This window comes from Musa acuminata, chromosome BXJ2-2 (genome assembly GCF_036884655.1).
Source record: "Musa acuminata AAA Group cultivar baxijiao chromosome BXJ2-2, Cavendish_Baxijiao_AAA, whole genome shotgun sequence".
NCBI classification, from domain to species: Eukaryota; Viridiplantae; Streptophyta; class Magnoliopsida; order Zingiberales; family Musaceae; genus Musa; species Musa acuminata.
In genome coordinates, this window is record NC_088339.1 from 28288866 (window position 1) to 28315584 (window position 26719).

The 26719-nt window shown below is 40.9% G+C and overlaps 4 protein-coding genes and 1 long non-coding RNA gene across 10 annotated transcripts; 4 read left to right on the top strand and 1 right to left on the bottom strand.

Annotated features, from left to right (window-relative positions):
- The first annotated feature begins 2954 nt into the window (after window positions 1-2954).
- On the top strand, window positions 2955-12227 carry LOC135605824 (protein ESSENTIAL FOR POTEXVIRUS ACCUMULATION 1-like). 3 transcript variants are annotated; one of them, XM_065096330.1, is made up of 9 exons: window positions 2955-3310; window positions 4795-4862; window positions 5049-5978; window positions 6056-6176; window positions 6737-7561; window positions 7742-10469; window positions 11232-11359; window positions 11460-11519; window positions 11611-12227. In XM_065096330.1, exons 1-9 carry the CDS (start codon window positions 3238-3240, stop codon window positions 11991-11993), a joined length of 5316 nt encoding a protein of 1771 aa, XP_064952402.1. In that variant the 5' UTR covers window positions 2955-3237; the 3' UTR covers window positions 11994-12227. The 3 variants fall into 3 exon arrangements, with proteins under 3 accessions (XP_064952402.1, XP_064952400.1, XP_064952401.1); XM_065096328.1 differs by having other exon boundaries at window positions 2956-3310; window positions 11232-11389; XM_065096329.1 differs by having other exon boundaries at window positions 2956-3310; window positions 6056-6167; window positions 11232-11389.
- Window positions 3317-4505, top strand: LOC135605825 (uncharacterized). The gene is made up of 2 exons (XR_010484563.1): window positions 3317-3584; window positions 3673-4505. It is a non-coding gene; the product is annotated as an uncharacterized LOC135605825 (long non-coding RNA).
- Window positions 12228-13598: 1371 nt separating the features above from the next.
- Window positions 13599-14758, top strand: LOC135605009 (uncharacterized). The gene has a single exon (XM_065094678.1). The coding sequence runs from the start codon at window positions 13805-13807 to the stop codon at window positions 14678-14680; it is 876 nt and encodes a 291-aa protein (XP_064950750.1). The 5' UTR covers window positions 13599-13804; the 3' UTR covers window positions 14681-14758.
- A 2016-nt stretch (window positions 14759-16774) lies between these two features.
- Window positions 16775-18060, bottom strand: LOC135605826 (probable BOI-related E3 ubiquitin-protein ligase 3). The gene is made up of 3 exons (XM_065096331.1): window positions 17903-18060; window positions 17540-17807; window positions 16775-17461 (listed from the first exon to the last, which is right to left on the bottom strand). Exons 1-3 carry the CDS (start codon window positions 17956-17958, stop codon window positions 16943-16945), a joined length of 843 nt encoding a protein of 280 aa, XP_064952403.1. The 5' UTR covers window positions 17959-18060; the 3' UTR covers window positions 16775-16942.
- Window positions 18061-25408: 7348 nt separating this feature from the next.
- Window positions 25409-26573, top strand: LOC103975654 (LOB domain-containing protein 4). 4 transcript variants are annotated; one of them, XM_018822171.2, is made up of 3 exons: window positions 25409-25557; window positions 25671-25928; window positions 26037-26573. In XM_018822171.2, exons 2-3 carry the CDS (start codon window positions 25752-25754, stop codon window positions 26379-26381), a joined length of 522 nt encoding a protein of 173 aa, XP_018677716.2. In that variant the 5' UTR covers window positions 25409-25557; window positions 25671-25751; the 3' UTR covers window positions 26382-26573. The 4 variants fall into 4 exon arrangements, with proteins under 4 accessions (XP_018677716.2, XP_018677715.2, XP_064952404.1 ...); XM_018822170.2 differs by having other exon boundaries at window positions 25413-25557; window positions 26034-26573; XM_065096332.1 differs by having other exon boundaries at window positions 25536-25557; window positions 25676-25928; window positions 26034-26573.
- Window positions 26574-26719: the final 146 nt, after the last annotated feature.

Here is a 26719-nt window from a genome sequence, read left to right on the forward strand (position 1 = left end):
TGCAATCAAATCTGATCATAAAGCATTTCTTAACAATGATATAATTAAATCCAATCACGAAATATCCCCCGTCAACGACCATAGTCACGAAGCATCCCTCCCTCAATAATAACAAGACTAAAGTCAATAATAAAAATATTATTCGATGATGATACGATAAAATCAAATTTTAAAGCCCCCAACAATGATACAGTCAAATTCGACAATAAAACATCATCCAAGATTTGATCACGAAGAGTCTCTAACAATAGTGTAGGCAATTATAATCAATAAGTATCATTTAATGATAATACAATCAAATCAGATCATCAAGTATGATCTAATCAGGATGGGGGAGTCGTGATATGTGAATAATATGTTGATATTTGACACTTAATCAACACCAATAAGAATGAGAATTCAAATGCATTAGTCGAGAGTTCTCGACATTATTTAAGTTATAATTATATTTTTTGACAGTTTGGCACACGTCTTCATAGCTGAATAATAACTACCAATATTACTTAACCATCTGCCAAATTAACTCTTCACTTCAATTTGATGATTATACAAGCTCGATATAAAAAAGACTAAGTGCAACCTATTAGAGAGAATCATACTCATTTTTAATATTATAAGTTTTTATTTATTTAAGCATTAGAGATATCTTTAATTTTTAAATAGATTATGCACGATTATACACAAGTCACATGTTTTCATGATGGCGTTAAGATTGGACATTAGATTCAAGTTAACTTTAAATTTCTATGGTGTCATATAGTGTTTGATATAGAAACTTTGAGGAATTTGTATATACATAATAATAATAATAAATATTAAATAAAAAATACATTTGCTATAAAATAAAATATTAGAAATATTTTTGTTTATTTTTAAATACTTACTATAATTTCTACATGAATTATTTCAAAATCCCTTCTATTACCAAAGAAAACCCATATAAGATTGAATCAAAACAAATACTATGATCAGGATAATCATTGGCACATATGCCTATGATAATTTGAGATGACAATTGGCATGCCACATGTGTGGATATTAGTTTATAACTAAATGCGGTACCCAAAGCAATTGATGTAATAAAACTAGACCATAAAGCATCCCACAACAATGATGCGACCAAATGTGACTATAAAAAATCATCTAACAAAAATGTAATTGAATATGATCGTAAAGCATTTTCCGATAATGATATAATCAAATCCAATCACGAAGTATCCCCCATCATCATCAGACCATAGTCTTGAAGCATTCCTCAACGATAACAAAACTAAAGTCAATAATAAAAATATTATTTGATGATGATATGATAAAAGCCCAACAATGATGTAATCAAATTCGACAATAAAACATCATTCACTAATGATTTGATTGGATTCGATTATGAAGAATTCATAACAATAGTGTAGCCAATATCATTTAATGATGATGCAACCAAATCCGATCATCAAGGTCCAATTAAGATGGGGGAGAGTGATAAGTGAATAATATGATAATATTCGACACTTAATCAATACCATTAAGGAAATGAATAACATGATGATACGTAATTTTATATATTTGACACTTAATTAATACCAATAAGAGTGAGAGTTCAAATGCATTAACTGAGAGCTCTCGATATTATTTTAGTTATAATTATAAATTTTGACAGTTTGGCACACGTCTTCATGGCTGAATAATAACTGTCAATATTGCGTAATCATCTGCAAAATTAACTCTTCACTTCAATTTGATGATTATATAAGCTCAATATAAAAATGACTAAGTGTGACCTATCACTAAGAATCATACTCATTTTTAATTTTATAAATTTTTACTAATTTAAGCATCAGAAATATCTTTGATTTTTTACATAGACTATGCGCGATCCAGTCCCATGTTAACTTCAAATTTCTACTGTGTGACATAGTGTTTGATAAAGAAATTCTAAGGAATATATATATACAATAATAAAAAAAAATATATTAAATAAAAAATACATTTGCTATAAAATGGAATATTAGAAAATATTTTTTTTTTATTTTTAAATACTTACTATAATTTCTACATGAATTATTTCAAAATCCCTACTATTACCAAAGAAAACCCCCAAAAAATAAAATAGAAAACGAATAAATAATAGAAAAAAGTATAAAATTATTAAGAAAAAGATGTAATTGATTATTAAAATAAATAAATAAATAAAAATATTTTTAACTAAATTACACTAATTTAATTAATATCGAAATAGGAGTACCCAACACATTTTCATGTTCGGTAAGAAGTGACATTTTCCAATGTATTATTGTGTTGCGACCCACAATTAATGAACAACGTAAAAGACTATATACAAATATAAGTATTTGTATATATTTGTGCACTCACAAATATACCATCAACATAACAACTTGTGCACTCACAAAGTTGCATTCACCCACCCCACATTAGCCCTTTTGTGTTTTGCTCATCTCTCTCCTCCTTTAATTAACTGCATTCATATCAATCCAGCTTTCTGTTCCCCATATAGGAGCACAAAGTAAGTGACATTTGCTTGGAATCTAAGCATTCCTATTACATTTTATTGCCCATCAATGCAAATAGAGCCTCGAGTTGCAAAAGGATTGGCCAATTTGCTTGGATCCATGTCTAACTCGAACCGGACACATTGGGTTCCCGGTAAGTTGCTCCGCGCCCAAACCCATGCTATCCGAGTTGCCCGGAAGGAGAAATCAGCCCCGTTCGATCGCTGAACGGTGATCCAATAGGATCATGCCGCACATCGACTGATCGGATACTGAAACGCTCGCGGGTAGTCGTACCGCATATGTTTACTTGGTCGAGACCAAAGTAAGCACACCCTGCAAAAGATACCCCGCGTGGGGCCGGAGTTAGATAGCCACGTTACAGGTGGATTCGACTTTTATGATGGGTGGTTCGTTCGTGGGTGCCTCTCGATGCGAAACCTCCACTAGGGTTAGAGCTCCTCTGCCGGCGCACGTTTAGGAACGCGATCAGGTGGCTAATAGAAGGATCGAGGGAGATCAACCGTCGGATCGTCTAATCGACGGCGGTGTTCGATTGACTTGTCCTGGGGTCACGAATTAGTTCGAAGAACCCGAGGGATCGTGCTAACGTGCGCAGGCGTGGCTTCTCTCATTCCTCCATTTATCCTCCCCTCTTCCTTTTTCCCCATTCCTTCCCCCCCTCCGAGCAAGCAGCCACCACAGAGCGAGAGCAGGAGCTTGACTTCTAACGATGGCCGACCTCAGCAATGCCGATGGCCGCCGCGAACTCACCGTGGACCCCTCGCCGCACCAGACCGTAAAAGGTTGTGCCTCTGCCTCCGCCTCCGCCTATCGTCCAGAAACCCTAGCTCCGTCAAGGGTCTTTGTCCTTGGACTGCCGTGCTCCCTCTACTTGGGAATCAAATTGTTGATCATTCGCCTTGGGATGATGCTCTCTTCTTTTAGGGTTTCGCTGTTTGTTTATGTTGGTCTACTCTTTGAACGTTTCTTTCTTATTGGAAATACTGCTGCTCGAAGCTTTGTCGTTGGAGATATTGCGAGGCGATTTTTTGTTGCTTATTACAGTCTTAACAATCTGTAGGTTTTGCGGTAGATTGATCTTTCTTCCATAGAAGAAGAGGGAAAAGTTTGTAATGTTCATTATTCGCGTTCAACGACTGTGTAGGGCAAGTTATCCATCGTCTTATTTGATCAACGGGAAGAGTGTGGAAGGCGAGTTCATATCATTGCAGTTTTGACACGCCCGATCCTATTTTGGCAAGTGTAGAATCTAATCTTGAAAGTCGCGAAGAAAAATAAAAGGCAAAAAAAGGAGAAAGCTAGGACTAGAGGTAGGTAACAAAGTGACAATTAACACCATCGTTCCTCTTATATATTATAGCCTAGTGGAGTCACACTAAGACTGTGCAGCCGAAGGGAGTTAGTGATGTTCACCATTCGAGCATTGGAGTATGGTAATTTTTTACCATTCAACTGCATCAGCCTTTTTAAATGCTTTAAAATTAGAACGAAAGTAGGAATAGGCAAAAAAGAAAGTACTGGAGCAAGATCCCTGTACTGCTTTGGATGTATCCCATTGCTAATGTACAATTGTTTAAAGAACTTGCTTTTGGGCTATCATGTGTTTTCCTATAGTTGAAACTGCAAGGCTTTCTTTTATTTAATCATTCATCTGAACTTCAGTCTTATAGCATATGTCAAATAGCTGTTTGAGAAAGTTGCAGCGAGTGTTTGACATGTTTAAATAGCCTATCTAGGTATCTTCTTTTTTACCCTGAGTTCATGACACAGTAGAAGAAAGATTCCAAATTACTAATTTATGAAGACAAGGACAGACAGATTTACATTTTCAGAATCTGTTGGTTTTTTATCTGTCATTTCTTAAATGCAGTAAATTGTCATATTTAGTGAATACGTAGTTGTAAACAGCGGAGATATAATGGTCCTTGAAACGGATACTTCCTTTTGAGATAATTTAATTCATCTTTCAGACTTGAAGTACTTCATAGTTCATACTTAAGCTGTGTTGTTCCTTTAGGCTTGTTTCTGGTGATGTCATTCTAGTACCATTTATCAAATAACAATGGAGACTTGTGGGTCTTTTATCCATGAGCAGAAGAACCATATGATTCTTCATGCCTTTTCTTTAGTTCTAACAAACATGTTATGCTATCTAAATTATATTATATTAATATTATATAATTTTGAATTTCGTTCTCTTGCTATTCATTTACAATTGTCATTCTATTGCACAGTTTCTTCTACTTAAGATGTTCAACTTTTGCAGACATGCAAGGCTCTGACAATTCTATACCTCTTTCTCCTCAATGGCTTATATCAAAGGCTGTTGATAAGGTTAGTATTATGGCTGTGGTAAAGTAGTGCTCAGATAATTCATGCTTGCAGTTTTTTTAATCCGACATTCCTGTGGGGTCTTCAGCAAGCAATGATGGCTGTGGCAGCCATCATTGCACTGGTGTTACTTTATTTTGTTTGCTATTCCGAGTATAGCATGCAATTTTGAATCTTATTCTCATGCAGGAATTAGGCTCTCATCATGACAATAGACCAGATGCTGTGAAGGCATTAGGAGCTGGTGAAGACTTGTCTAATACTGGAAAGAGAAATGATGTTTTCAGGCCAGTCTTGCATAACCTAGAACCTGGGCGCCGAGATCGCTGGCATGATGAAGAAAGGGAAACTAGTTCCGCCATTCGACGAGACCGTTGGAGGGAGGGGGACAAAGAGCCTGGTGATTCTCGTAGGATAGAGCGATGGTCTGAAAATACATTCAGGCATTCTGGAGAAACACGCCGAATTCCGTCCGAAAGGTGGAATGATTCAGGTAACAAGGAAAGTGACCAGCGCCGTGAGAGCAAGTGGAACACACGCTGGGGGCCGGGTGATAAGGAGTCTGATAGCTGGCGTGAGAAGTGGTCAGACTCCGGCAAAGGTGGTAATGGAACTCCTGACAAAGGAACACCTGCGCCCTATCTTAGCGGTCATGGCAAGGACATAAACAACCATGGAAAGGAGACAGAAGGAGATGACCATTATTCTCGTTCATGGAGGTCCAACTATACGTTGGGCCGTGGAAGGGGAGATTCTTCTCACCACCAATTGCAGACACCTGTCAAACAGCCCAATATGATTGGCTACGGTAGAATAAGAGCAGAAAATGGGATATCATCTGCGCCTATTGGTCGAGGAAGGTTTAATTCTAGCATGAGCAGCACAAATAGTGATGCTTCACGTTCCCTTCACTTGGGTTTTTCTCATGAGAAGTCAGATGGTGCATCCGGAGACCTTTCAACTATAAGATATACTAGGATGAAATTGCTGGATATATACCGGACAACTGATATAAAAAGTTTTAGATTGTCATTAGATGAGTTTGTTGAAGTACCTTCCCTGACACAAGTTGAACCTCTGGAGCCTTTGGCTTTTTCTGCTCCGACTTCTGATGAATCGGTAATCAACTAGATTAATTTTATTGGCCATACTTCTTTCCATTTCTGCATGTCCTTATGCTTTTGGTGTCTGAGTAGGTTATCATCAAGGGAATCGACAAGGGAGAAATTGTGAGCAGTGGTGCTTCTCAGCTTATAAAGGAAAGCTCCATTGGGAGGACTAACACAGATGCTGTCTCATCACGGCAAAGTAAATTAGGTTCTGTTTGGTTTCTGGTTAATTTCTGTCACATATGAGATGTTTGATTGTTCTTTATAATTTCTAATCCTTTTGGATAGTCTAAATTATCGTGGATAGGCAGTGACCATGATTTATTAAATGCTGGGCTTGGTTATAAAGATGATACATCGACTATATTAAAAGTGATAATTTCAGCCCTCTGGAGAGTCCATCATATGGATAACAGTACTATTAACTCGAACATCATTTAGAGGTGGACATAATTAAATTTCTCTTTAATTCTGCCAAATAAAGTAAATGTAATAGGTACGTTTATTTCAAACCTATTGTTAAAATATGGGATATAGTTTGTCTTTTTCTTTCTTTCATGTTTTCTAGGAATCAATTTGGATTTTATGCATGAGGTCTAGCATCTAAAATCAAGTGTCATTACCGTCACATGCCTGAAATTGACAAAACTTACGAATATTTTTCCTCTCTTTTTGGCCTTAATTTTGTTTTAAGGTAATCTTACATTATGTTGGATGCAGTTCTTGTTAAGTAAGTTTCCCTAACATTGATTGTTAATCTCTTTGTAGATCTAGATGTGGTTCTTCCTAGTGCAGATGAGATGATTACTAAAGAAGTAACCAGGATGGAAAGTTCATCTCATTATGTTGTCCCACAGAAATCTCAGTCAGCTGGAGACCATAAATATGGTTCTAAATTTGATAGGAAAGATTTTTCTTTAGAAGTTGCATCAGTAGAGTCAGATATGAGTTCATCCCATCTGCAGAAAGATGTGGAATTTAAGCATAATACAGCTATTACCTCTTTATTATACAGAGATGGCCAATGGCAAGACACCGACAGAGTTTGTTTTCATTCAGATACAAAAAGTGATTCCAATAATAAAAGGCAATCAACTGAAGCTATGAAGGAAAGTGATAGTTTGATTTCCAAGGATGTGTTGATTGCCAGGAAGCTGCAGTCACCTTCTCCAGAAGATCTTTCTTTGTACTATAAAGATCCTCAAGGTCAAATTCAAGGTCCTTTTTCTGGAAGTGATCTTATTGGATGGTTTGAAGCAGGATATTTTGGTATTGATTTGCAAGTACGACTTGCGGGTTCTCCAGCTGATGCACCTTTTTCATCACTTGGGGATGTAATGCCACACCTACGGATGAAGGCAGGGCCACCACCTGGATTTGGCGTTGTGAAACACAGTGTTACATTGGACGAATCTCTTAAGGGAAAAATTGTTAATCCTGGTAGCATTCATTCAGGTCTTGGCGAAAATGTTCTTAAGAGTGGACAGAGAAACATGCATGACACTGCAACTGAATCACAGAATCGGTTTTTGGAGTCGTTAATGTCTGGTAACACGAGTGGTTCACCTTCAGAAAGGTTTTCTCTTAGTCGAGGTTTGTTAGTTGACTAAAATATTTATTTGAAACATAATTACTGGAAAACATTATCTGATGAGTTGCATGATAGATCACCACTTTTTTTCTTCTTGTGATTATGCAAATATTCTGTCTGCTTAGCTTCTGAGCATGCCTGTATCAGATAAGTTTTCTAACCTCCTCACTTTATCCATGCAGGTATGCAAGAATTTGGAGGGAGCACATCTGGCCGATTGCCCTCTGTGGTAGGAGAAAGTGGGAACGATATGAATTACCTCTTTGCCCAAGCCAGGTTGTTGGAGAGGCAAAGGTCATTACTGAATCCTCGTTCATATTGGTCAGAGGGTGATGTATCATCAATTGCTTCAAAAACAGATATAATCTCAGATTCTTCTGTGCCCCATTCTAAATTCATGCCTTCGGCTGGGGGCTCTCCCCCTCAAATTCTTCAGTCTCCTCAGCATGTTGACTTGTTGTCCTTACTGCATCCTGGAGCAGATAAGCCTCCTTCACGGTCTGTTAATTCTGGTGTGCCTTTTCGTCCAAACTTTTTAGAAGCACCAACTGTAAACAGCCCTATTTGTGGTGGTGTTGAGTTTCCAGCTGACATGTTAAACATGCATTATAATCAACCTATGCCTTCCCAGATCAGGTTAGGAGTTCAGCAGCAGGGTTTGCAATCTGCTAATCAGCCACCATTGCCTCATTTAATCACACAACATGGTGATCTTTCGTCTTGCTTAGTTCCACCCGAGAAAATGCTAACTTCTGAGATAAACCAGGATCCTCGTTTGTCGAATTTATTGCAACAACAGCATCTGCTGTCACAGCTACAGTTGCATTCTCAGATTCCTGCTGCTCAACTCCCTTCTCTGGAAAAGATCTTGTTGCTCCAGCAGCAGCAAAAGCAAGAGCAGCAGCAGCTCTTGATGCTTCAGCAGCAGCATATGCTTTCGAAGGTCCTATCTAGTCATCAGTCTCATCAACAGTTTGGTGATCCTTCTTATGGACAGGCACCTGCTGCCATGTCAGCAGGTAATGCTGCTGTCAATCATCTTATGCTTCAAAGAACACATGAGGTACTTCAGATGAATCAGCAGAGGCCTGTTGCATATGAGTGTTCCGAGCAACCATCTTACTATCCGAATGTTAATATGCAAGGCACGCTGGATGTCAATTCTGTAAGCTCTGGATCTCTGTCCATGTGCTTACCACATCAGGTCTTTGACCAAATGTCTTGTTCAAAAGAATCAGATACTCAATTTTCACTGGATAATGATGATATTCCTAACCCTACTACTGTAGAAAAACCAGTGATGGCAGATAGTTTGACTTTCTTAGAGGCTATGAAGACATCTGAGGAACTAACTTCTGATCTCCAAAAGATCGATCAAAGCTTGGGTGATGCTGAGACAGACCATAAGCCACCATTGATATCTCAGACTCGAGCAGTGCCACCATTTGGTTCTGAAGCCCTGAATAATTTGGATTCTGTCGAGGGTGGTCAAACATCTCATGATTTTGTATCATCTATCTCTGATCAAGTACAAAATATAAATATTTCTGGCCATGAAGTTAAAGAAATGGTTGCAGAGGCACAAGTTAAAAAGGCTTCTGAAAAGAAATTAAAAAAGCAGAAGAAATCCAAGACAAAGATATCTGCAGACCCTGGTAAAGGATTGCCTAAGACGGTTTCCAGCCAAAGATCAAGTACTGACATTGAAATTGTTGGTACAAATGCTAATGAGGTTAAATCTGAAGTGCAAGCAGATGCTGAAGAGTCTCTCTGTGGGCCTTCATCTGGAACAGGAGTTGAAGGTTCTGTTGCATCCTCCACCGAGCATTCTGAATCTCTGAGATCACAGTTGTTATCCTCCGTGAATCTTGTAACTGCTGAATCTAAAACCGAAGGAGAAGCTGAATCTGGAGTGGTGGGGCCACTGACATCCAATTCAAAGGTAACTTCATCTCAGTGGGCATGGAAATCCTCTCCAGGTCTCAAGCCTAAGTCACTTTTGGAGATACAACAGGAGGAACAGCTGAGAGCACAGAAAGAAACATTGCTTTCTGAAATTGATGCAGTTCCTACATCTGCAAGAAGTCCACTGCCAGCTCCTTGGTCAGGGTTAGTCACCAACTTGGAAAATAAATTGAATGGTGATACCAAACAAGCTGCAACAAGTTCCGTGGTTAACTCTGAAAATAATCTGAAGTCGAAGAGCAGGAAAAGTCAGCTGCATGATTTATTGGCTGAAGAAGTTTTGACCAAATCAAGTAAAGAAGACACAGAGCTTTTTGTTAGTCGTGCTGAGGGTTTACTTCTACCACCTCCGACACCAGCTGGGTCCGACATTGATACATCTGCTGTTGATGATGATGACTTTGTTGAGGCTAAAGATACTAGAAAAGCCCGCAAGAAAGCATCAAAGTCAAAAGCTTCAGGAGTTAAGATCCCACAATCAGTTGGTATGGCTGAATTGTCTGCAGATCCGTCTCCTACTGAAAAGGCTAAAGGTACATGTCAGGTTCAACAAGAGAAAGAATTGTTGCCTGCTCTACCCAAGGGTCCATCTTTAGGAGATTTTGTTCTTTGGAAGGGGGATCAGGTAAGCTCTGCTCCTCCTCCAGCTTGGTCTCTGGACTCGAGGAAGCTTCACAGGCCGATGTCATTAAGAGACATTCAAATGGAGCAAGAGAAGAGGTCTGGAACCGTGCAGCAACAAATTTCAATACCAACTCCTGCAAAGCTCCAATCAAACCATGCTAGCCGTGGAAATGGGTCTTCTAGGCAGGATTCTGGATCATTTCCATCCAACACTGCATCATCCATTCATCTCGTTTCACAAGTTTCAACTCAGACAAAATCTAGGTCTGAAGATGATCTATTTTGGGGACCTAGTGAGCAATCAAAACCAGAACCCAAGAAGTACGTGCTTGGAATTGTGTTTTCAGAGTTCATATGTTAATTGCATTGAAATTCTGTCTTGAAGCTTATGTTTCCTTGCCACACATAGTTGTTTTGGTTTTGCTAACATTTTTCCTGCTATCTTTGTTACTTACAGATTAATTGGATTCATGTTTTATTTCAATAATTTACCTTTATCTGTATGGCTTTTATGCTTTTACTCTTTTGGCTCTTTTATCTGTTTGTCAAGTTGACCAAATCATATGATTCTTAAGTGTTCATATTGTCATTCTTGCAATATTACAGCATTATATCTTGGTGTCTGTCAAGTCGTGTCCTGCAACCCAGATTTTTATCTGCTATTGTTTAATTTTGATACGATTGTTTGAAACATGTACTGTTATAGTTTTAACTGAGATCACCTTTTAGTATTGTTGGCACGATTGCTTCTTTGTTTTTATTTATGCAACACTTGCTGTTATTATACCTTCTCTATTGTGTTTATTTTCACTGATCTATATGCCTCATTGTTCTGCCTTTCAAGAATGTGCATGGTCGATATAACTTGAGGGATAATTTTTTTTATTTTTTAAGCTGTTACCTTCTCTAGGATGAGTTTCATGAATCAATGGTGTTAAGCTTATATGAATTTCTTATGTAGGATAACTTTGTCATGATTTATACAATAGTTACAAAATTTGCTACTTTAAATTTCTGAAGTTTTGTGCTTAAAGAGGCCATTTTATCTAAGCAAACTGGGGTTGGCAACAACTATTGGTTTAGGCAACTGGTTAAGGGCACTCCTTCAAAAGGAGCTTCTGGAGCAGGATCAGGTCAGAAGCCATCAGGAAACAGACCTGTGGATCATTCTCTTTCAGCCTCACCTGGGCCAGTTGTGTCGGTTTCAAAGGGTAGGAGTGTTGCCACAACAAAGAACTCAGGTAAAGTTCGCCATTGGTTCGTTTTCTGATTTTGTTCTTGATACTGTTTTTTATGTTCTCTTATTTGCAGAAGCAGTGGAATTCAGGGACTGGTGCGTGAATGAGTGGGTCCGTCTTACGGGAACAAGTGGTACCATTATCAACTACCAAAACTGTTTTGCTCTTTTTTTGTGCTTAAGATAAGATTATCATTACTTAAAAATTTTTTCCAATTGTTTCAGATACAAGTTTTCTGGAATTTTGCGTAAAGCAATCAACTTCAGAGGCAGAAGTGCTACTGAGAGAAAATCTTGGTTCTTTGGACCGCAACCACGAGTTCATTGACAATTTTCTCAACTACAAGGAATTCTTGGCACCGGATGTCCTCGAAATTGCCTTCCAGCCACAGAAGTCCCGAAACACATCTGTACATAATACATCTCTTCGGAGTTCCAACACTGCTACTGATGCCGAGGAAGGCTTAGAGGATGGGTTAGATGGGCCATCCAAAGGACGGGGGAAGAAAAAGGGGAAGAAAGGGCAGAAGATGAACCCATCTATCTTAGGATTTAACGTAGTCAGCAACCGGATAATGAAGGGTGAAATCCAGAGCATCGATGATTAGAGGGGGTTAGTTGTGCCGAGTGTACATACATTATCTTGATAAACCATATGTAAATGTTGTCATCCTTTTCTCTGGCGGGTTTCCGCGCAAGTAGTTGGAACAGAATTACAGCTCGATCGATTTTGTAGGCAAGCAAAACCACCAGGCATGTGCTTTTGAATACAAAAAAAGCTTAGCCATGGTTGATTCAAAGGACTAGTCAGGCATTCAATGTTTTTTTGTTGGATTATTTCAGTCATGAACTCTTGATTCTCTTGGTTAAATTTTGACATGGTTGAAATTGCCCATGGAATTTTTATTTTTCCAAAAGCTGGGGATCAGCACTCACAGAAGTTTCAGCACCATGGCTGGCTTTGTACTGGTGATATTCTTGTCCATGTTAAAATAAATTATTAGACAAGTATAGGATATACAATCTTCGACTATGGCATTGTAAACGCCTACTCGAATAGGTTAGGAACATTAATGCCTATCTTTGATCTTGTTTTTTTAATTGTATTTCTAAAGTTTTGGAGAGAGGTCATCAGAGTTGTCAATATTTTGTTGTCTGAAAATCTTTAGCGTTGGGGGGAAATTTTTTCTTTATATTTTAGAGTCGCCTTTTACTTTACATTCATCGTTACATATCTTTTAAATTTAATTAAAATAAGAAAGATAATTATTAATTTATTTTTATTATCAATCATAGACGTTTTTTCTTTGATGATTCTTTGTGATTGATAATATGCTTTCTATTTATGTGCTTTACTCTTTTTTTTTTTGTTATGGTTTTTAATGTAAAGCAGAAGATATAAAAATTAGGATAATCATTTGAAAGAAAAGGGATGATTTTTTTTTTTTTAAATCTCTTTTGTGTTTTACTCGAAAGATGTCTTTTTGGCTTCGTCGTGATCGTCTTCGTCTCATTGCTTTAGCCCTGGTACGTCTACCTTGCATTCGCTTGTTATTTTCGTCTTGTCACTTTGATCTTCTTATTTTTGTCTTGCTATGGGTGTCTCATTCTCGTATCATCATTATCATCCTATCGTTTTCACCCTTATACTTTGATTCTATAACATTCTAATCCTTTATCTTTATCCAATTGTGAGACCTTTATACATCAACTATACCACTATCGCTTCGATCGTACATCGTTGCGATGAAGAGAGAACAAACATCGATGATATTTAAAATATTAGATAAAAAATATATCAAATGAAAAAAATAAAAAAAATAGGACATGTCATGGGAAAAAACCCAAAATAAAAAAATAAAAATTCTTTTCCCAAGAAAAATCGCCTTACAAAAAAATCGGTGGTTAAGTTTACATTCGGTGCTTAAACTTCATATTCTAAAAAACAAAAAAATAAACTTCAGATATGGAATGTTGACATGAATGCTATCACTAATTTGAATGTTGGAATGAGCGAGAGACACCTCTTGTCTTAACCTTCAGATCGTCGTACAGTAACGAATCTCGACGTCTTAACTATCAATGTCGATTATATAAATCTTTTGCACAGCAAAATTTATAATCTATTTTTCATATATATATATATATATATATATATATATATATATATATATATGTATAAATCTTTCTGATCTAACCTCAGAGATAGCGTAACTAATAAGATAATAAAATTTAGATCAGTAAAATAATCAGAAAAAGAAGATTAAGAAAAAAAAGGAAGAGATCTAAAGCACGAGATTTGAGGCGAGCTGTTAAGCACCGGACACCGGAAGCGGCACCGATATCGTCGCGGAATTAGTTACCGGAATCCTCAGGCTGGTTGGCGTCGGGGTCTTATTCTCCTCTCTCCCGCCAATCCATGCCGCTCCTCTCTTCATCTATTTTACTCATCTCAAACGCCAATCCCACCGACTCATCCCTTCTCTCGTCTTATTCCCACGCACGTCTTCCCCACATGAAAGGAGACGGAGATCACAAGCGTAGGAGGAACGGAGAAGGCGAGGACATGCCTCCCTCCCACCCCAGCGTCGAACTCACCCTCGGCTTGTCTTGCTCTCGTTCCCCGCCGAGTCCTCCCCCATCCTCCCAGACTCCTGCGGCCGCGCAGCCCCCTCCACGCCCAGGTTTTTCCGTCTTCCACGGTGCTTCCTTCTCCAACGGCGTCGCTCCATCGCCTCGGTTTGGTGGAACCCGCACCCGGCGCAACCCCACGCAGGGCCCCAAGGACGGCAGCAAGGGCGAGCTCGTCCAGCCCGCCTTTGCTTGGTCCACCGACCGCCGCGCCACCGTGCACTCCCTCGCCCACCTGCGCTCCCATGGCATCCGGGAGATCCGCGGCGTGGTGCAGTGCAAGCGGTGCGAGGCCAGCAGGGAGATCAAGTACGACCTGCTCGCCAAGTTCGACGAGGTGGGGGGCTTCATCCGCGCGAAGAAGCACCTCATGCACGACCGAGCGCCGCCGGAGTGGACGTGCCCTGTCTTACCGGGCTGCGACGCCTGCGGGCAGCCCAACTGCATGCGGCCAGTGATGGCCCAGAAGAAGCGCGACATCAACTGGCTGTTCCTGTTGCTGGGCCAGACGCTGGGTATCTGCAACCTCGACCAACTTAAATACTTCTGCAAGCACACCAAGAACCACCGCACCGGCGCCAAGGACCGCCTGCTCTACCTCACTTATCTCGGCCTCTGCAAGCAGCTCGACCCAGCCGGTCCATTCGATCCCTTATGTCACTGATCTAGCAAATCATGGTAGTTGTAGTCCGGTGCAGGTTAGATCAGATTGCCGCTCCTAATTCTGTTCCTCTTCATAGCATCTCCCCCAAGCAATTATAAAGCTAGATAATGTTGTCATTGACATTTGTGGACCAATAGGTCCACCTCACATGTTCTTATATCCGCAACCTTAACCTTAAATTATCAATTAAAGATTCTCTTTTTTTTTTTTAATAAAGATAATATATTAGGATGGATAATTTTTATCTATCAATATTATTCCCATTATTATTAGGATAATATATTATCTATCAATATTATCTCTTGTAATTTAAAGATTATGTTTTATTATTAAAATAATAAAATTAATATATGTTTTATTATTGAATAATTTGATATTGTAAAGTATAAGCATTTTACTTTAATTATTATTATTATTTTATTTTCTTTCAATATGATTTGATCTTTTATTTTAAGATATTTTGTAGGATATCTTTTTAATTTTCAGGATATTAGACTACTAACTGATTTAGATTTTAAGATTTAATATATGATTTCCTAATTTATTTATTATTAATCATCTAATTTTCACGCATTTTCTTGGTTTGGGCCGATGGAGGACAGCTCACGGCCCAACTATTTGGCCTACAACTGGCTCTGTTTCTTCCCCACCGTCGTCCTCATCGCTCTCCTCTCGCATGGCGTTAGTCATCGGAAGTCACCGGATGGGGTAGGCATTGAAATCCACAACCCCAAAAGAGAGGAGGACTGGCGTAGGGCGTGTTCTCGGACATCAATCTTAGGTGGAAAGTTAAATGCTGTCATCTCCTCCCTCTACTTTTTGTAGTTCTTGGCTAGCTGCCGATTCTTATGTTGACCCCTTCCCCTCCATTACCTTTCTAGCATGGCCTACCTCACTCACTGTAAGAGATAGCGAGCGTGTCGTATTAAATACTTGGGCCAGTCCTAAAGATCATGAAATATGATATCTTCGACAAGGAGCACAAACAACATGCATGCCTATTAGAGAGAGAGAGAGAGAGAGGGAGAGTTTTATGTTCCATGTTCATGATGATGGCCTAAGATGCCACCACCACCCCAAGTGCCTTAACTTTGTTGGGACAGCCAGCTCAAGAAAATAAAAAACACAGCATGGGCTTGATCAACATGCCTCCAGCACAATGAGATCAATCATCACCCAACTCACTGGATATCAGAAAAATCAATACTTTTGTCTTCCAATGCTCGTAGTGCAAAAGTTTCCTTACAGATTTGTGCCACTTTCTTCACCATTCTTCATCATCTTTAAGGCCCCACGACTCACCATACCAAGCTTTATCCTGTGCAGTTTCACCCCTATATCCACTCCACCTCACAGAACCCCCAAAGTCCTCATACCTTTACACTGTCGAGAACTTTTAGCCATGCTTTTTATCCGCCTAACATTCTCCTCCTCAGAAGCTTATTCCTATTCCTCAAGAATACCAAGCGACTGCCGTGATGCAACAAAGCGAAACCTTTCAGTGCACAACAGCTTTGAGAGCCTCCAGTACTTCAGTCACCATTAGCAAGTTGGGTAATCCACTTCAAAAGTCTCTCATGCTGCCTCTCGGTCAAGTCACTTCGATCTCACTTGGCAAATAAACTTTAGTAAAATGGAGCACAATTCTTCAGCATCTTCCCTCGGGGAAAGCCAGAAGACCTGGTAGATGCTCCCTTCTCGAGGAACAAGTGGCGTCTCCATTAGGCTCTGCCACTGATCTCAATCCCATCGCCTGCAATGGTTTCTGATGGGTTCCAGTATTCACCGCCCTAGACAAGGCCAGCAAGTATTAGGAGGTCAATTCATGCCTTTGACTAGTTCGTAGATACGACCGGAAAGCGGTCGCCAAGGGACGATCGAACGCGTGGCGACATGTGGTGATGGCCACGACAGACGCTTCCACTTGGGGATCGACGAAGGTTTGTTGCGTTTACCAGGTCAAAGGAACATGAACACCAAGATAATTAATTACCTTTTCTTTGGTTTTGATGAGTTAAGGATCTGTTGATTTAGAGAATCCTTTAGTTACTTCAGATGATCGAGATGATCAAATGAAGTGACCGACAGATAGTATTTGGATTGAATCGAGTTGGATTCATTGCAGGCATGTTCATGAACTTGTTGTTCATGGAGGATATCTACACGGATACAAGAAATCTAATGTGTGGGAGAAGAACAGAAACAGTATGAAGCTAGGAAGGGATGGCGAAGGCAGAGTGCCCTGTTGTTCTTGGAGTACTCTCAAGACATGTTTACATGGACGATGCCGTTCTTGATGCAGTTGCAGATGGGGCATGCGTCCACGGTGGGGCCGCAGGTCATGCAGAGGCAGAGATGCCGGCATGGGAGAAGCAGCACCGACGGCTCGCGCTCGCGGCAGCTCCAGCAGCCTCTCCTCCACTCCCTCCCCAGTCCGATGTCCTCCTCGTCCTCTGCGTTGTCCCCGCAGCAGCACGACTCGGCGTCGTCGGCGGTCGCCGGTGCTTCGTTCACCATCACCTGCGCCGCCAGGACCTGCTCGAGGTTGGTCCTCAGCACGTTCGCCGTGGCCTCGTTGCTCTGCGCCAGGTTCCGCCAGATCTGGTTCTCCGCATACAGGCTCTTGATGCGCTCTTCCAGCGCCCAATTCAACTTCCCGACCCTCGCGATCTCTTCCTCCTTGGCTTTTATCCGCTTCGACACGTCCTCCTCCACCGCCGCCACGACCTGCCTCGCGAACATCCTCCGGCGCTCCGCCAGTCCCGCTCGCACCGTCTCCGCCTGCCTTTGCCAATCCCAACCCATCAAAAACCGCAACTTCCGATTAACAGAGAAGCCTATCCCAGTCAAGATAATTACATGCTGCAGGATGACGCGATCGAAGTCGAGCGACTGCCGCTGCAGGAGGGAAGATACGTCATCGCCAAGAAAGGAAATCGGGCACGGCCGCTTCCTCGACGCCGCGGCGGCAGCGACGACGTCGTTGAAGGTGAGGCCGCTATCAGAGGCGGCAGCAGAGACCGGGGCCAGCGAGTTGCAGGCGGCGTTCGCACCGGGGACGGGCGAGATGAATCCCATCTGCATGTCGTAGAAACTTGGCTGGTTGCTCGTGCTGCCAATGATTTCACTGCACCAAGATCACCACCACCATAATAAGAACAATAAAGAGCTAGAAGACATGGCCATATCAGAGAGAGAGAGAGAGAGATGAGAAGTTGGTACCTGGTTCTTACGGGTTGTGAGGGGAAGGGGTGAAGATGGTGAGCGTCAACTGCCATGTTATCGGGGTGGGGAAGGAATCGGTGGGAGAGAGGGGCATGCAATGGGAATGGGGTGGCAAGAGGTGGGATTTATTGGCGGGGGGGGGGGTTTGGTTCGAAGAGAGAGAAGGAAGGAAAGGATAGGGAGGGGGGGAGGAAGGATTTGGTCACTGGGTTGGTGCCTTAAATTTCGTGCACGAGCACCCACGTCTCTCTAACGCTTCAGGCCAAACATCCGTGTACGTTTCTCGGAAGCGATGGGCGCACTGGCGGAGATTGGTTTTTCTTTGGGGGGAAGCGGAGGTGACACGCGGGCCGCAGCAGGGGGGCAGCGCCGAGGTCACGTGGGGGGAGCGGCGATCTCGGTCGTCCCGTGGCCGAGGTGAGTGGGCCGCGGCCACGTGCGGGCCATAGGTGGAGGAATGCGCCCACCACCACAGCCAGGGTGGGGGGCCCGCCGGCGTCCCCGCCTTTGGACTCTCCCGTGGCGCTCTTCCCCGTGCCTCCGTCGTCCCTTGCCAATAAAACAAAACAAAAAAAATTCATGAAATAAATAAAAAATAATTGTATCTGATAAATATTTTGATTATAGTGAGATAAATATGAGTTGATTATAGAATTTAATTTGAAGATATGTTTACTTGAAGTTAGGATTTATTAAATTAAGAATTAAGATTTATTTTATCCCATGTGATTTTATTTATAAATCACTTAAGTCGATTTATTATATTTTTGAAAACAAATCTTATAAGTCATTCTATGTTAAAGTTTACACATATTAACTCATAATAAATTATTAATATAATTATATATATAATTTAAGTTTTAAAAAATAATTAAAAATTGTTTTAATCTTATGGTTATAACCATGGACCACTTAAGTCCTTATGGCTTATTTGTGTCTAAAATAATTCATATATTTTTAAAAACATAATATATAAGTTCCTCCTATTTGATTTAATAGATTTTAAAGTTTCCTTACGTAACCTGTTGACTTTCAATAAATCATTAATATAATGACACATGTAATTTAAGTTTTAAAAAAATTAAGAGCACTATTAATAGCGGAAGGAAGCATCATAGTAAGGTGTAATACGGACATAGCCTATTCGGCATTAATGACAAGTTAAGAAGTTTCTGGTCCTATATTAGGTGGATGTTTGTCGACTAGTCCAACGCTACACATATAGTGGTCTTTTAGTCTCTTTTCCTTCTCTAGAGCCTCTTCATCTCCATCGTCTCACATTTTATCTTCTCATACTCCCTCACTAGCTACGCCTATGACATGATTGTCCAACTCTCCCTCACTTTCGCCTATGGCCTCTCCTACCTCTACCTCTCAGCCTTCGTCCACTACAATGGCCTCCATCGCTTCCTCTTCATCGACAAGATGGATCTTAACCCTTTTTTTAAATTTAAATTATATTTATCATTATATTAATAATTTATTGTGAGTCAATATGTATGTAAACGGACTCTAATATATATTAACATAGACTTGACGCGAGAAACTTATATGCTATATTTTTTAAAATGTAAGAATTATTTTAGATACGAGTAAACTATAAGGACTTAAGTGGTCAATGATAAAAATCACATGGGCTAAAATGAATCTTAATTATTTTTAAAGTTAAATTATATATATCATTATATTAATAATTTATTATGAGTCAACGTGTAAATTTTAACGTGACCCTTGACGAGAGGAATTTATATGTTATATATATTTTTTAAATATAGTAATTATTTTATATATGAGTAAATTATAAAGACTTAAATAATATATGATCAAAATTATATTGGTTAAAATAAATCTTAATCCTTTAATTAATGAGTCAACTCTACCATCAGAATAAATCATAATAATAAGGCATGCAAAATAACATAAATACATTTCTGTTCATAACCAGTGAAACGTATGATCTCTTGCTTTCCTGTTTGCCACGGATGACAGGTTTGTGTCCCCTAAACCTCTCAATGAGTGCCTCCTGACCGAGAATTAAATTGCGATCACAGAAGTGAATCCTGAAGCAGACTGAGTTGGGAGAAGTGTTCATGCACCAGTCATCCGCACTCCATTCCAGAAGCCATTCAGCATCCGAAGACCAGAAGAAAGGAATGGGGGATAGGAAAAGGAAGGATAAAAAAAAGAAAGAAAAAAAAAGGAGAAAGTAGAAAGTGAATGGTCATGAAAAAGCATACAGATAGGTGCATGTGATCTTCACTAACCATCCCATGACTCCATTATTGTTCCCATCAACCCCAACCACACTGCTGCCCCCCCCCCCACCTTGCTGAAGTACCAACACTGCAACACCATCAAAAGTTGATGACAGGAAAAGGTCGCCACCCACACTGCTAAATATCGGTTTAGGTGGATCAAAGGCAGGTTTTGATAGCAACAACAGAGGGATAAGAGGAAAAAAAAGGAAGAGGAGGGAGAAGATAAGAGACATTTGTGTTGGGCAATTGCAGAGCACCTTCACTTTGTGGGGGACAACCTTTTACTTCTCATATCCAGCTTGCAGATGAATCCTCAAAGAACACTGGTGAAGTACCATCGCCACCCAAAGTTTCTTTTCTTCGTTCTATCCCATTCGATAAGGATCTCACTTGCCACTCTCTTCTTTCTCCCTGCATCTCTTTCGTTTTTCTTGCGTCGACTCCATCGATGCGATAACCGATCAATTAATTTGTTCTTGTTCCTCCTGTACTCGAAAGTAAGTACTTCTTCCTCGCTTGCGCTTTTGATCACCGGAGAAGCCCTTCCGATTGGTTCCGCTGCCGGAATCCATGCTTTACTGTGACCTTTGTTGGGCACCAAACAAATGAATGCAAAGTCTCCATTGAGCTGCCGTGGGGTTCACCACCTCCACCTAAGTTCCTTTCGCAGCAGGAACATGGCCATACGTGGGTCCTCAAGATCACACATGCAGTGTGAGGTCTCCGCCAGGGCATCAATGACTTTGGAAAGCTAACAGGAACCACCGAGGACAGGAATAAAGAACAATCATGGAGGGCATGCAAATCTGGAAGTGGATGGAAGAATTTAAAGAAGCTCCGATCCTAAACATCAAAAGTTAGGCAAAGCAATACGAAAAGCTGCAAGATCTTAGCAGAATCCATGCACCTTGGATCCAACTTATGGTCATTATCATTCAACTTAGTGTTGTTCACTGTCAACATTACCCAACGAAGAGTGGAAGCAAAAGGAAAACCCTCATAAGAAGTCCAGATAACTCACAAGAAATCATGTCTTCTGATGGTGGAAAGCAATAAGTGCTTGGTGGCCGATAATGGAATCATATAAAGTTGGGCACAGTAGGAGGATTTGAACATGATAGAAAGGAGAGATGGATTCATCCAATGGAAGGAAGGTCACCAGTTAGATCTAAAGAGACTTCAAGTTGCAGCCACTCTAAAAGAAAAAGTTACTCAGCATCCATGATTCCACCATCCTTTGGTTTCCTGGAGAGAGTTTCTTGATAGCAAACACAGCCAGCCATTTTGCAGGATTTTGTTGCAGCCTGAAACACCAAGCATCTGTTCCCCCACTACCATAAGAGAAAGCAGCATGCCTCCACATCATGACACTCAGCATTCTAAGCCTGTCATGTCAAGACAATGCATGATGTGGTAGCTTGCTGTGCATGCACAGTACCATCATTGATCCCACTTCAACCTACTAAATAGTTGAATTGTATCATCCATCCAGTTTCATTTTGTTGCTTCTTTCCATCAACAAGTTTCATTCGAGACCTTTAAGCAGCACCCTTACTGCAGTTGGGTTCGAGACCTATAATTTAAAGAAGTGAAATCAAACAGAGCATTCATAGCTTTCAGGACGCTGAAGTTCTCACTGCCACATTGCCTTGGACTATTAATGGAGATGGAAAATGCCAATGAAAAGTAAACTCTTAGGTTCTTCAAATCATAACAAAGCTATAATGCCAAATCTCCCACTCTCTGAGAAAACTTCAACACTTAGCATCAGGTTGAGACAGAACTCTTAGCAAAGCTAGTTGTGGACATCACATTCCCTCAATGGAGAAGGTTTGCTTAGCTGAAAGAACCATAAAAACAATCCTACTCTGAAAAGTTTCTGCAGATACCAACTTTCCTTTCTCCTGAGAATTTTGCATTAATCATTCTTTTATTTAGTAGTTAAACTTTTCTTTTCTTAGTTTCAAATTCTTGGAGAAAGCATATGAAAGTCTACTGTGCCATCACTCTGTATTAATATGAAATTGAATTCAAGGGGACTAAAAAGGTGAACAAGCATGATCAAATTAGATTCACATAGCCAGCTTCAAAGCAGAAAATTGAAGCACCATGCACAATCTAATTATTCTATGCTAAATTTGGCAGAGTCAACATCACATGGATATTTCAGATAATAAATTGGATTATTCTTACACCACAGTTTTCGAGGTCAGGTAGCACCTACCCCCTTTTTAATATATTTAGGCTCTCAAATTAAAATCACTTCAATGTTTGCATAATCCACATGGTTCTGCAGTAGACCTATTGATTCTTAAATTGCTATTGCCTACTCCACACCAATTAGCAATCAACCTTACATATGACTCTAGACACTAAAGTGAAAACATCATGCAAAGCTGATGATACACTGAAATATTCAGCAAAAATTTACAACTTGAGTTCTCCATAGGAACTGGGCTCAATTTAATTTCTGATGGCAATTTTGTTCCACCATCAATGATGAATGTATCCAATTACAACAAATGTCTTGTTTTTTAATTTAAACCTTCCAATTCCAGTCATAACTCATCACTACAGTCAAGAATATTCAAGTGTAAGGATGTACAGGAGATGCAGATCCCATGACCAAACTAGAGTAGTAGTCCATTCATCATGTGAGTAGCTGAGGCTGCCCAATCTTGGCCAAAACAATTGATTCAACCTTTTGAAGAGAATGGGCTCAGCTATGCAAGTGGAATGCTTCTGCTTGCTGGTCATAATTCCCTCTTCCTTGCCACACCTTGCCTCTTGACCTCCCCAAGGAGCTTGGCAGTGATGGTTTAACCAAGTCATCTCCATCTTGATCATGTCCTATAAGTTACAGAAAGTTGCAACATGTCAAAGGAATGAGGCAGCATAATTTCCTAAAGGAATGAGGCAGCATAATTTCGTAAGTATGATGGAACTCCTACGTGGGAGCTTCTTCTAGGTATTGAAAATACTACCTTAGGAGCAAATCTTCATAATTTTTGAGCTCTAGCCTATGGATCCACATATTATAGAGAAATATTTCATCTACTCCAGTAGAGATGCGATTGCTGAAGTTGCAGAAAGGAAACTGATCCACATATTATCCGAGTACAGCTATCACTTTCAACTACTTGTATAACATAAACTATTTCATTAGTAGTATAGGATTCTGGTTAACTCCATTTCCTGGAAGTTCCATCAGTCAACATCCTCCAGAGAGAAGGATCAGCAGGAAGGATCTAATCATGGTAATCTCTGGAAGAAATGTTTTACTCCCAAACTTGGACTCTTTCTTTAGCCATAGGAACTAAATATGCATTCTGACATGATGGCAATGTCTGTTGTGTGTCATCTGCAAGCTCAAAAGAACAACTCTAAGAAGCAAGAAAATGATTCCTGATTGCTGACAAGTTAGTCTATGTAAACTTTCCTGTGATTGACATTGATGGTATGTACTCAAAGAAGATGGAAAAAAAAAATGTTGATTGAAGAACTTGGAAATTAGGTAACAGAAAATATCTTCACACAGAATTCTGAGAAGCTCTACTGACAATGTTTCATGTGAGACAAGATACAAATGGATTGGTATATATGCATCACTCTTGGCAAATTTAGCTTGGTTAATGATGTAGGGGCCAGCTAACATTGTTGGAATCACATTGTCAAACAGCCTGATTTCTTTCCTAGTTGTTGTGCATCATACAGTAGTGCCTGTGGAATGTTTTCTTTGGCAGAAGATTTCAACTTCTTCCTGAAGGCTGTTCAACTTGCATGCAAGTACTGTGTTTCTCCACCATGTTGGTGGGAACACTGTATCTATTCCATATGTGATGCATACATGAAAATGACTTTCTATATTTAGACCCTGTACACCAGACAAAATGAAAGAATACACAATGTCAACAGTGTCACAGGGGAACATGAGAGCCTAAGAGTGTGTCACAGGAAGCTTCAACTTTGCTGGAGTTACAAGCCACTGAAAGCTTTTCCATTGCCCATGTGATGAGACACAAATTTTGACTGAACTATCATCCATGAGAATCTCATTATATCAGACAAGCCTCTCATGTTGCTTGAGACCACATAAGAGCCTTGATGTGAAATCACTTTTGAAAAGCAGATCCTCCAAGATCCAAATTGCTCGAGTGAGTCAAAGGAAGACCGCTGTTGGGGGAGTGGAAGGGTGAGACACACAATACATCCACCAAATCAACTGCACTCTTCCTTTCGACCAAGACAAACATATGGATTGTCAATGATGATGATGCAAGAAAAAGACTGCTTGCTTGATTGATTGGTTAAATGGCTCATTTGTCAGAACTTTTAGCATGCAGGATGTGGTAACCAGTGGAGGTTGAGTGACCTGAGAAGCTAAAACTTTTCATGATCTTGATGTGTATCATAGCTTAATGATCTGCTCAATACTCTGTCATCAACCAAAACTTGGCTTAGGCATCCATTAGCTTTGATCACCCTCATGGAATCATTGCTTCAAGTACATAATTGTATTAGTTATGACACTTGAGCTCGCCTCAAGGTGAATCAGTAATTGACTTCAAGAAAAGGAGCATGCCATGCTTGAGCACTTGAGCTAACCAATCTTAGAGCAGATGCCACTCTCACATATGAACACACAGTATTTTGGCTGGAAGAGAAAAGGACATTAACTCGAAACAAAGCCATTAAGAAATCTCTCTCTCAGAGTTGTGGGCTCCGTAAGATCCCTGCAAGATTCGTGTCCCTCTCTCCATGTAGTGGCTAGCAGATACGTACAAGCGCAACCGGATGCCGACATTCCAACCTTCAGGTTTCAGTCAAAATCCACTCACCCACAGGTAGATCCATTTTACCGCATGCGTTCTCCCTAGTCGCCATGCTTTAGATGGGTACAGAAACCGGTTGGGAGCCCTAAAATTACGGAGAGCAAGACTTGCGTTGAGCTGAATTCTTTGACGAAGTGATGAACACTAAAAGTTCAACATTCTTCGATCTATTCCTCATGAACAAGTGCAGAAAACTAATGTCATGCTGAAAGGATGATGAACAAGAACCAAATTTGCTTCTTGTTCTTTTAATTCCTTGGACTAAAAATGGTAGCAAGCAGGCACATGGTGTTGCTTGTTCTACTTGTGCGCTGCACCTGCTCCTGGGTGGCCTACCAATCCTGCGGTTTGTCTGCTCTCATGCTCGAATGTCACTAGAAACTGCTACACTTTGTTGGTAGACGTAGACATACTGATTAAAGAGACAAGGAAGACAGATCCAGTGGAGCTGAAATCTCTTCACCATGTCCACAACTGTGCACAGCATAAACAACACAACATGTCAACCAACATCTTCGACTTCGCCCTGTTGGGACCCTGCCCGACTATCCTCAAGCTTCAGGTTTCCTCACCGACTCCCTCACCCACCGTTGCTTTATTGTCCTTTGGGTTGTCCTCATTGCTTTCTTTACGTTATTTTTCTCCCTCACTCTCGCTTTGTACAAAACTATTTAGGACAGGAATGGTTTCTGACTAGGGTGCTCAAAGGCAGTTGGTCCAGTGGATACTATCCGGGGGTTGGAAAGCATAGGAAGGATGACAGAGGAAGGGAGAAAGAACAGCACGGTTTCGCCATGCGCGGCATGCAAGCTCTTGCGGCGACGGTGCACACAGGAGTGCGTCTTTGCTCCATACTTCCCAGCCGACGAGCCGCACAAGTTCGCCATCGTGCACAGGGTATTTGGAGCTAGCAATGTCAGCAAGCTCTTGCAGGTCTCTCTCTCTCTCTCTCTCTCTCTCTCAGACACACACACACACACACAGCAATTCTTGAAGAGTATGGCTGCAGAGACGCAACACGTGAAGCTTTTATGACAGGAGATTGCAGTGCAGCACCGAGGGGATGCAGTGAGCAGCCTGGTGTACGAGGCCAACGCCCGGGTGCGGGATCCGGTGTACGGGTGCGTCGCCGCTATCTCCTCCCTCCATCGCCAGATCCAGGCGCTCCAGGCTCAGCTGGCCGTCGCCCACGCGCAGATGGCGCACCTGCGCACGCAGAACGCCGCCTGCCTCGACCGCGTTGGCCTCGGCCACGGCCAGATCTCCATGGGCGGCGCAGGTTGCAGCACCAGCACAGGCTCCTCGTCATCCCTGTCGCCCAAGCACCATACCCTGGACACGGTGGCGCTGGACCAGCCTGGCTCCAGTCAGCCACCAGTTTGGTGATAGAAGCCATACAACACCGGTGTTCTCCTCCTCTTGTGAATAGGATTTTATGCCGATGCAGCAGTCTACTATATTTCATGATCATGTCTGCATATTGTTCCTTCTTCGTTGTAAGCATTTTAAGAACATGCGACTCGGTATTCCATTCTACTATGGTGTAATAAAGCAGCAGATATCTTTATCACCGGCCAACATCTCATCGTGATCTCTCACAATCATGTTACCGATATCTATTATCATCTGCTTGACATGATATCACCCTCTAATCGTTACGACCGGTGCCATGTTCTCAGGGTTTACTGCACGATCACATCTAATGTAGGAAAAGATCAATAACA